We start from the raw sequence: 11,718 nt of genomic DNA, 5'->3' as shown, positions 1-11,718 counted from the left end.
TAAAGAGGCTAAAAGGTTCATAATCCTATCTTCTAGATTCAAGCCACCCTTCATGATTGCTTTTAATGTGAAGAGGCTGAAAGATGTCTATCATAATCCTATGTTCGCCACCCTTATATACGATTTAGATTTTACATAAACCTTAGGCTACAACTTTGGCTCCTCCCACACTTCGCTTGTAGTTCCCTTCTATGCTTTCTAGTAGAGCCCATCCTAAGACTCTACCTCCTCCATCATCTACATGTGAACACCCCACTCCCAAGACTCTACCTCCTCCATCATCTACCATGTGAACACCACACTCCTATGTCCCCCTCCTTATGCTTGCCCCTACATGCCTCCCTTGCAATGCCCCTCCCAAATCTCCTTTCTCCATCATGTGCATCTGAATATCATAATCCTAAAAGGAACCTCAAACATCAAAAGAGTTGGAAATCCTTTACCTTTTCTTCACATAGTCTACATCTCTCCACACCAAAACCATACAAGCAACCTCCCATGTCTTTGGCTCGATATTTGTAAAGCGAGCTTGTAAGTGTGTGTACATGCACGGGGAGAGAGAGAGAGAGAGAGAGAGAGAGAGAGAGAGTTGAAATCTGGATATGTTGGAGGCAAACCCTAACAAGAGGGAGAAGGAGAGGAAGAGACTTGGGGGAGATTGAGAACTTGGTGACACCCTCGACTATGCATTAGTCGAAAGCATGAAAAGAGCACCTGTACTAATGATTTGAAAAGAATGCTAAGGTCATGGGGTCCACATATATTCACAATGTTGGTGTAAGTTGTTAGTGATGCTCAACATTGTTGTTGGTGTTGGTGTGAAACTTTCAATTTGATGTGGATGGTAGAAAGCCTGAATAACCTGAGGTAAACGATAAATAGGGTCGACCATAAAAAAAAAAGAGCGTTGGTTGGTGAAGCGTGCTTTTTCGCTTTGATTTTGCAGCACCTGCCACCATTTCAGTTTGTAAACAAGCGACTGCGACTGTGAAGCCACTCGGAGACGACACGGCAGATGATTCTAGGCTCTAGCTATGGTGATGATGATGTTAATAAAACAGGGACAATGAAGCGTTGATGCTCATCAGACCTCGACCCTTACACAAGCTCTTCACCTTCTCTCACGCAAAGATAGCAGTAAACAGCCTTTTAGTGCTTCCTTCAGAAGATGCCTATGCGATTTTGCAGCAGCATTCCTCAGCTTGTCAGGGTTTGTGTGCATAAGGCATCTGTAAGGCCTTCCAGAACCTGCTAGGGTTTTGCCGCAGAACGTATCTGTGGAATTTTCCACAGCTTGTTACAGAAGGTTTCTGTGGGATTTTTCAGCGACATTCCACAGCCTGCTAGGGTCTTTCTGCAGAAGATGTGCGATTTTGCAATGGCATGCTTGGGTTTGCAGAAGAGGTGCGGTAGCTCTGGTATGGAGAGATTCTGTCAGAGTGAGCCACGATAACGCTCTTTTACAAATCCTGTCAGGTTTGTCAGGTAGAGGGCAGCACTCTTTTGCAAGATTCTGCATCAGAAGTGGTAAGCAGGAACACTGAAAAGAGAGCAAGCTCATTCATACAAAGGATCAGTGAAAAGCACGTTTTGGTCACAGAGTCCAGCTGTCCTGTGGGTTTTGCCTGGCCTGAGGAGTGCCTTATAGGAGAATGGCCAGGGACATGAAGGGAGAAAAGAAGCCTGCAGTTGTGCGAGCACTGCAGACAAGCAAGTTCAAGAGCTTTATGGCTGTTTTTATGTGGCTCTCTTCTATCCATCTGGTTGTCATCTTGCTTCTCCTAATGCTTTTCGTTCTACCATCTCGATGGAGCTTTATGTGAGTTTATTTTGTGCCTTTATCTACACAAAGTGGCAGGCAAGAGCTTGATTTGATTGGAGATTGTTTGTCTGCACAGGTTGTTCCTGGTATTACTTACGCTTATGGTCATCCCACTTTACGAGAAGAGCTTCGTTGCAGTGCGAGTGGCAAAGTACTTTTCACCCACCCTTGCATTGAAACATGTTCATGTTAATCATGATTAAAGTTTTGAGTATCATTGTTTGACTTGCTGAAGAGTATTCAGAGTAGTTAGGTGAAGGCTAATTGCTTTGACATCTTGTCCTCCACACCAGCATCAACTCAGGATCTGCCTTTTTGTCTGATTGCATGCAGACAGTCCCATATTCAACAAACACATCAGTCTAAAAGCATGTGTGTTTTGTTATTACCACTTTCAAGTCATGTTGCTAATAGATTGGGGGTTAACCTGATGTTGCTAATAGATTGGGGGTTAACCTGATGTGCACGTTGAACGTATGGTGTGTATGTGCTCTCTCTCTCTCTCTCTCTCTCTCTCTCTCTCTTCTTCTTCTCTCTCTCTCTCTACTTTGCACGCTTCCCGTCGTGTTTTGCTCCAAGGTAATTTATTCCAAGAAATAATTCATCAACTAGTAGAGAAAATCTTTACACCTGCGCAAGGTCAAATATCAACCCTCTGAATAGGAAAAAGACCTGTACAAAAAGGAGGGGAGTGCTCGCTCCCGGGCCATCCTCCTTGTCTGGGACTGCCAGACACACGTCGATCGTCCATGCGGCTTTGCCACAGGTAATGAAATGGGATTCATTGCGATTCAGTTTGAAATCCAAAGGATCCACTACCAAACCTGCTAGGACTTAGGGCAATCCTGAAGGCAGTGTTTCTGGGTCTCCTCCAGTGTCCCACCATGCAGCATGGTGTTGGGTGGCCTGTGATTGCAAACCACGTTCTTACTGCAAGACCCCTATAGGTGGTGAGCCACAAGAAGAAGGAGATCTTGCGGTGCATCAATTTGAATCCTGCTTCCAAAGGTGAGAAGAGTAGACAAGGAAAGGATAGCCTGGATGCATAGGTGGCGCTGTGGAATCTCTGTAGTGCATTTGAGTGGGTCCCACTGCAAACGGTCAAGGGGGCTATTCTCCCATAAAAAAGTCACTAAGACAGCTTGTTGGAAGCTATCACCATACATTCCTTCTTCTTGAGGATTCAGTTGATGTTCCTGACTCATGAGCTGCATAACCTCTAAACATAAGGCATAAAGTAACCAGCCCTAATGAAAGTTGAGATTTATACTTTCTCCTAGAGGAAGAATATGCTGATCGAATGTCTTGTTACAAAAGGAAGCATTTTGCTATGGTGCAAAGTGCTGGTCTACACATGAAAGCAACCATAAAACCATCAAGTCAGATATGTTGTCTATACCATATATTTACAGCCTTATCCCATCAAGGTTGCAACACTTGCAAAATATTATGGTTTCCAACCATCTCATACTACTTAGTATATTTTCCAACATGGGATCCTGCAACATGTGCATTGCTTGCAACCACAACAACATAACTTCATATGGCAAAGCCAATACATCTTTATCTTTTAACCCCAAAATTTTTGCCAAACATCTTGCTTGGCCCAAATCATCAGTTATAACATTGTACTCATAAAACTTCTGGAACAATGTAAAAGTTTGTTTGCCCAAGCATGTTATACTTAACATTCAACCACTCATAAACTAGGGTAACAGCCTCTCATCAGCCATTCATGAACCAGGGTAACAGCCCCTCATCATATTCTTTTGGCCACACCAAACTGACAGCCATACATATGTGCAACCCACATGTGCTATTATGACTATATTTGTATACACAATACTATGCAGCTATAGGACTGAATCATAGCCTTATCAAGGTAAGGCAAATGCTGGTCATAATCTGCTTTCAAACCCACTGTACCTGATAGAGGTATAAACTGGTTATGCTGCTGACTATGCTTTTTAACAAGGTCACCCATTGGATCTCATAGCACTTTGCTTCATGAACATGTCTTTGTGTATGCATAAAACACCTGCAACATAGTGCCTTTTATGCTGTCCACAGAGAACTAATATTTGCATGTTTAATCATACATTAGTAAACCATATGTCAAACATGTTGCATGTTGCATAGAAGCTGTCCATGCACCTCACCATGAACCTAATCATTATTCCAGGGCATTAACAAGCCCATATCAGTAGCCATACATCACTTGGGTATTACCAAACCCATGGCAGCAGCCATATCAACAAGAATGTGGGTACCTGCAAACCTGTGGTAGTGACCATATTCTTGGATATGTTGTATATTTCAGAGTCTAGTAAGTGTCCAGTGGTGTGTGAACACCCCCTTAGGGTGTGAACGGCCCTTATTAAGGTCTAGGTCAAATGATGAGGCTTGATGCCTGTAAGAGTATGTACTTGGGTGGATCCACGATTAAAACATGAATATCATTTGAGCTGTGCAACATCTCTCTCTCTCTCTCTCTCTCTCTCTCTCTCTCTCTCTTCACCATTATTGAACTTCATCTCTCTCCTACACTCACATCATGGAAATCTTCCGCCCTCCATAGCTTGAGCTCCAGATCCTGTGGATACCAACATGGTATCAGAGCTAGGATGAACCACCATCATCATGATTCTTCTACAACCTACCAATACTGTTGCTGCCATCATCATCATCATCATCATAGCTGCATTTTTCGAAGCAGCCTCAGCCTCAGCCTCAGCCTCAGCCGCTGCCTATTCCGCCAGCCCAGTTGGGCGTCTTCTAGAGCGGAGATGACCACCTCCGCCCTGGTGCGCAACTTCTCTACGTTCGCTGCCGCGGCGTTCTCAGCCACATCCTGCGTTGCTGGGCTTCGTTGCCGTCTCTGAGTGTTCTCCTCTGCTCTAGCCCTCTATGTACTTACAACACTGCCGGTGGCACCTCTGACTTTGCCGCTCAGCCGCCGAGCTGCCGCACTCCCTCCACCACAGCCTCTTCACTGGGTCCTTTGCCTTCACTGCTTGGAGCTGCCACCCTCAACTGCCCTGTAGCCGCCAACAACTCCTTTCCAGAGTTGGTTCCACCAATAGAGCCGCTGCCGCACGTCCATACCAGTTTGGGGAAAAACGTCTTTTTTCAGCTCTTCCTTCCATCAATATTTAGGGCTTGACAAATAGGATGAGAAATTGAAGAAATTAAAGCTTCTGTAACTTGAAATATTTGGGGCTTTTCTCAAATACGGAGAAATCCGTCCAATTGGAGATCCAATGCCTGCAAATTTTTTGGGGCCTTTCCATAATTATGCCTCTTGCATCAAATTGGAGCCTTTGCATCAACGAAAATTTGGGGTTTTTCCTCTAGAGCTCCCAATTTGTGCAAGTATAGGTCCTCTACCCTGGCCCTTGACTCTAAAAAGATAGCCCAAGTGTCGATCGCTTGGCAATGCCGTCGGAAAGGTCTAAACTTCCGAAAATTCTTCTATTTCCTAATATGTTAGTCATGGGTTCTATGCCCAGGATGTCCCCCAAAATTTGAATATTTTGTAATCATGGGTTTTCTGCCCGAGAAGTCCTCCATAATATGAATATTTTGGATCTCTTTGTAAGCCTTGTTCTATAAAAGGCTCGGCTCCTTTTTTATCTGACTTTCCCTATTTAGAGCCGGGGGGTTTGTCTATGGATAGATGGATGTAGGCATTATGAATGGTCAAGCTCTTGTATCAGGCTTGAGTCTTGACATATGACACTTTTTCACTCCAAAGGGGGGTTTGTTGGACATTTCAGAGTCTAGTAGTGGTGTATGAACACTCTTGGTGTGAACACCCCCTTAGGGTGTGAACAACCCTTATTAAGGTCTAGGTCAAAAGATGAGGCTTGATGCCTATAAAAGCATGTACTTGGGTGGCTCCATAATTACAATATGAATATCATTTGAGCTGTGCAACATCTCTCTCTCTCTCTCTCTCTCTCTCTCTCTCTCTTTCTCTTCACCATTGTCACGGATTGAACTTCATCTCTCATTGAACCCTCATCTCTCTCCTACACTCACGTCATGGAAATCTTCCATCCTCCATAGCTTGAGCTCTAGATCCTGTGGATACCAACAAGTACTCACGAGACCCATAGCAGCTGCGGCAAATCATTTTTTTGTCAGCATCACACGGCTGTCCCATGGTGCATTCACAGCTGCCTACTTTCAACTCCATTCACAGCTGCCTACTTTCAACTCCATTCTTGTGTTGTGAACACTATCATGCAAGTCATAGATGGCCAAAATAAGGGCAGTTACCTTAGACATAGATCCTTTTGGGTGTGGACAAACTCCATGGCGGCAACCATGAGCACAATCCTTCAAATGTGTATACATCCACATGCTTCCAGGGTTATCCTGTGTCTTTTAAGCATGTAAATGCTGCCCAAGCTGCCCCCATTCATGACATCCATGTATCTTGTGTCTGTGGGGCAATGAAAAACCAAATGCCATTGCTTGCCACTCCGAGTTTCCACATCCTTGGCACAGATATAGCACACAAGACCACCAGGCTGCATAGGTATGCTCTCCAAAGAGCTCTCCATACATAGATTTCAAAGCACAAAAGAGCTTTGACAACAAGAACTGTAAACCTGAATAACCATGAAAAATCATGGTTTCAGTTTACTTACCTTTTATGATCTTTTGTACCTCAGAATCTTCTTGGTTATGTTGAACATGTGTTTCTTTTCTGCCAATTGCTAGAAGTCACATAGGTGTGATATTGATCCTGGCCTTGAAAGACTTGCAATATCCTTGGTTAATGCTTCAAAGTCTTGTGAGTGCTTTGCATGGTGAAGTGAATGGCTATTCTTCATTGTTAAATGTCGATCCCAGCAAACCCGAGCTTTGAGACCAATGTAATGCAATTGGTCCAAAACACTAGTGTGAACAACACTTAGAGGTGATTAAGGACATTCAACTTAACTTAGCACAAGACCATCAACACCACATTGGGGCTCAAACGGGCCAACCCCCCCATAGGAATTCTTGTATTCCAAATGAGTATTTTACAGATACAAGTATGAGGGTGTCAAGCACCGGATTTCCAGGTACATGAATTGAAAACAAAGCAAATAATTGCTCTCAACCCAAGCCACTGAGCAAGGGTGAAAAGAGGGCCGCCCAAGCCGCTCAGTAAGGGAAGAAATGGCCAACATCCAAGCCACTCTGCAAAGGTGTGTACAGCCACCGCCCAAGTCACTTGACAAGGGGAGAAACTAACACCCTACTGTCACTGTCGGGTCAAGACCCAACACTTCCATGGTTCTGGACCACCTAGCGGGCATAATCTAGCCAAGCCATTGGTCTGTGTCCAATGTCATTAGTGGCAAAATGTGCCAAGCACCAGTTTGCATGAACTGGGGACATTCTGGAGGTTGATCTAGATGAGCCAGAGAACTATCTGGAAGGCTTCTGGATAGGCGTCAAGAGAGCCTACTACTATTCACAGTGCAAGAAAGGCTTAGCTAGGGGAACTACAATACTCATTTGCATGCCCGCGCCCATGTATAAATGAAAGCTCACGGCATTAAAGTGCATCACATGTGATATACATAGTCTATCTGGAAGGCTTCTGGATAGGCGTCGAGAGCCTACTACTATTCACAGTGCAAGAAAGGCTTAGCTATGGGAACTACAATACTCATTTGCATGCCCACGCCCATGTATAAATGAAAGCTCACAGCATTAAAGTGCATCACACGTGATATACATAGTTATATTTGGACATCACACAAGTAAAACTCAATACACAAGTAGCATGAATCCATTCAGTAATGACACAGTACATTCCTTATAAGACTCATCTCATTAGTAAACTGGCAATATGCCCACCGCTCACCCACTGCTCAACACAATACTCTCTCTCTTGAACTCTAGTAACAAGCTCCTCCTCTATCCTATGAACAAGCTTTTTGTCCCTCTTTGCTCATCTGGGTACCACCCGTTGTAGAAGGTTGTTACAATGCAAGACCACCAGCTCATGATGTGTTAGTTATCTGGTGAGGCCACTAAGCATCCATTGGCGGTGAAATGTGGGGCTGTTCACCCGCTAACACTTGGCATGCTCGGTGGACACTACGCCACCTTCTTTGACTCTGAAGACTTTAGAAAAAAATTTCCGGATCTGCTCCAGGTTTGGAAGCCATCAGGTCCAGTCCTATCCTTTCTTGCTTGGGTTAGCTGGTGCATTGACGCCGCGAGATACAATTCTATCTTCATTTTTGTATTGTCCTTGGGCTTATATTCTCTTCGGCGTCTGCTGTTGACTAGGGTGTGTCTGAGACTGGCCTTCTCATTTGGCTTCTTGTGCTCCACTTTTATTAACTTTGCCTATGAAAAATTAAGTTGTGCCGTGTATATGGCTGACACATCCATCTTGGCAGCAAAAGCACGAGGCTGTGTATATTCCGGCGCAATGGCATCATCATAATAGATTTGCTGTTCTGGCTCCTTGGCTCTTCTCCTGCCACCACTGCTCGAGGCCCACTTGTATGGAGGCCTTCGGGATGCTTCTAGCCGGGGGCGGTGCCCCATCGGCTCTCTTTTGTCCCTTTCTATGCTAGCTTAATCCGTTTGTGAGTGGGCATGCACATGACATCCACCAAATTCCTTAGATACAGGCATGATTTCTTCATTGTTGTCTAGGAGGCATCTGTGGTTTTCTAAAGATCACTCAGCATTGTGCTCCCTTTTGGCCCAACTTCGGAAATCTAGGAGCATGGCGTCCTTGACTTCCAGGTCCTTGGTGTGCTTGTCCGTCATTGTGTGGATCTCCACCTGTGTCTTCGTCAGCTCAACATTGGTGGGGGTGAGGGCTGCATTAAGCTTATCCAATGAGTTCTCCTCTTTATCTCCCTTCCGGTTTTTCCTAGGCATGTTTGCACTTGCCTCCTTCTTAAGGGCTTTTATGGTTTGCCCAAATTGCTTTTGTTGCTCTTTGAACTCTTGCACTAGGCCTTCTAGCTCTTCAATGTGTTTCTCTGAGTGTGGATTCCTCACTTGTCTTGTCTACCAGACGCTTGGTGGTGGCCAGCACATGCTCCCTCAATTGGTGCGCAGGAATTTGTATCCATCCACAATAGCAACTCCTTTCCTTTCCCTTCCCTTTTTGGCTCTACGGGCCGCCTTCTTGCCTTCAGCATTTAGGCTCTGGAACTAGCTTTTACTTCCACTCCTTTTGTAGTTTGTCATTTTGCTCCTTCAGCGCTTCCACATCAGCATTGCTGCTGGCTCCTAGAAGGTTGGAGGCTTGACATTTTTCTCTTGATTGTCCCTCTGTTTCCTGAGTGCCTTGTGGTAGCGCACCTTATTGTCCTTTGCCTCCATCCGGATTCTTCTCATCCTTTCCATATATAACCATATATATACCTAGATGAATCCAGGAACATGCCCAAATTCACCTTTTAGGAACGTGCATGTTATATACTCATGGTAGTCAACCCACAAGACTATATAACTATCAACTCCGTTATGCATAGTATGGACTAAATACTACGACATCCCCACTAACGTCATCAGTGCCCAATAGTGGGTGTAGAACTCTGTATGAGGATATGCTCTCACACACGCATTCCACACACACACACACATAAGAGCATATATTGACACAAAGCCCTTCATATTGAGTTTTTGTCAAACCTCCGGAGATGCAAGGCAGACTTAGCCATAATGAAGCCTAGCACTAAGGGAAGTAGCAAATAGAAAGAATTAGTACAGCAAATAAGTAGTTGATAGGGCCAATGCACCCCTAAAGATAGAAAGCATAAGCATAATATCAACTGGCCGCAACCCGGGCGAAAACTTCACAATGTGAAATTTGCATGTCCGCTAATATGGCTGAATTATATACCTAGATGAATCCAGGAACATGCCCAAATTCACCTCTTAGGAACGTGCATGTTATATACTCATGGTGTCAACCCATAAGACTAAATAACTATCAACTCCATTATGCATAGTATGGACTAGATACTACGACATCCCCACTAACGTCATCAGTGCCCAATAGTGGGTGTAGAACTCTGTATCAAGATATGCTCTCACACATGCACTCCACACACACACACACACACACACACACACACGAGCATATATTCACACAAAGCCCTTTGTATTGAGTTTCTGTCAAACCTCCGGAGATGCAGGGCAATCTCAGCCATAATGAAGCCTAGCACTAAGGGAAGTAACAAATAGAAAGAATTAGTACAACAAATAAGTAGTTGATATTGCAAATGTACCGCTAAAGATAGAAAGAATAAGCACAATTCTTTGCATGTGGGGGTGGGTGCTTCCATGACAACTTTGAGTTTCACAAGGTATCCCTCCCACACTGCTTGGAGTTCTTCAGCTGCATGCTCTTCCCATTCTTCCATTTTGGCAACTCATACACTTCTGCAGGGGTCTTGGCTTCATAAATTGCAAGCTTGGCCTCTGTCTGGATCAGCTCAATTTTGTCTTTGTCTGCCCTTGCCTGTATGTCCTTGACCACCTCTAGGTGCTCCTTTAGCACGGCGTCTGCCTTGTGTTGGGTTAATGTGGCTTTGGCAGTGGTTGCATCTAGCTCTTCCTTGATTTGTCTTGTTTCCTGCACCTTCCTAGCCATGTCACCTCCACAGTCCCAATTTTTTTTACCATGCTTTTGTTGGTTTTCTGCAAACCCAGCATCTGCATTCGGATCTTTTCTTGTTGCTGCAGCTCAGCCTTCAGGAGTAACAGCTCTTTGCGCTCCTCTTTTGCTTTGATTTCTATTTTCTTCAAGGTATCCTTGAGTCTCTGGATTTCCTTAGGGCCTTCTGCTAAACATTTTTGCAAATAATCTAGGGTCCTTTGCGCCAAATCTGCATCCATTTATTCCAAAAACCTCACTACCCTATGGGAATCAGCACCACCTCACTTGTCGTAGGTCCCAAAAGAGGGAGAGACATTCACAAATGCTTGATAGTCTTGAGGGGATCCTTTTGAGCATCCCACATGGTTTCTGCTTTCAGTCTTGTGGCGCCAAGTGCAAGGAGGTCTTGCACTATTTGGGATGTGGTGGGCTGTCATGTGCACACCCGTGCCATGGCCTAATCCTCAGCAGCATCAGCATCAGCAGCATGGAGGGCATGGGAACCCAGTCTGCAGCCAGCAAGAAGGCTCTCAACAGCAGTCGGCAGCCTATAGGGAACCCAAGCATGCAGGCGGCCAGCATCAGTGAGTCGGCCAGCAGAAGGGGCAAGCATGGAATAAGCGCAGCATTTTAAGAAGAATTTTATGAATATTCTTGTCTTGTAGCAGGCTGACAGCAGTCCAGCAAGCCGACCAGCTCCTCTAGCATATATATAAGCATAAGCCATCATTTGAATAGAACGATTCATCATTCACCTTTTGAAGAAGTAGAAGTCAGCATTAGCATGTAGAAGGCCAGAGGTCACCCCTATGGGGTAGACCAAGGGCCTTGAAGATGTACATACATTCAGTCACCTTTTTGTACTATAATACAAGAAAACCCTGACACCAACTGTCTCTCTTCTCTCTCCTCTGTCTTAATCATGTTTGTCACTTGCATGCCCGTGCCATGGCTAATCCTGTGCAGGAACTATCTTAATCCCTGACTAACCATTAGCTAATTGAAGCAGCAGTAGTAGTAGCATCAGATCAACATCTTCATTAGCATCATCGTTAGCATCAGCAACACACATCATAGTTAGCTTCAGCATCAGCATGGGAGTGCATGAAGGGCTGTCGGCTGGCAGTAGCCTTGTGTAGCAGGCAGCCGGTTTCCCTGGCATGGCAACAAGTGCATTGTTTAATTCAGCATTTATTCAAAGGTTCTTGTCCAGAGTAGGGCAACTGGCCGATTGCTTCCCAAAACATATATATCCCATCAA

General features: G+C 44.7%; 1 protein-coding gene across 2 annotated transcripts in view; it reads left to right on the top strand.

Annotated features, from left to right (window-relative positions):
- The first annotated feature begins 886 nt into the window (after positions 1 to 886).
- Positions 887 to 11,718, top strand: part of LOC147630564 (diacylglycerol O-acyltransferase 2D-like) — a 42,942-nt gene continuing 32,110 nt past the window's right edge. For both annotated transcript variants that reach the window (XM_086810476.1, XM_086810475.1), the window contains exons 1-2: positions 887 to 1,819; positions 1,899 to 1,973. In XM_086810476.1, the coding sequence (XP_086666602.1) occupies positions 1,653 to 1,819; positions 1,899 to 1,973 (242 nt within the window). In that variant the 5' untranslated portion in view covers positions 887 to 1,652. The remainder of the gene's footprint in view (positions 1,820 to 1,898; positions 1,974 to 11,718) is intronic.

The sequence above is a fragment of the Cibotium barometz genome, chromosome 16 (assembly GCF_041138505.1).
Source record: "Cibotium barometz isolate CiBa-2024 chromosome 16, ASM4113850v1, whole genome shotgun sequence".
Lineage (NCBI taxonomy): Eukaryota > Viridiplantae > Streptophyta > Polypodiopsida > Cyatheales > Cibotiaceae > Cibotium > Cibotium barometz.
Note: the sequence above shows the minus strand (reverse complement) of the source record. Positions and strands in the feature narration are given on the sequence as shown.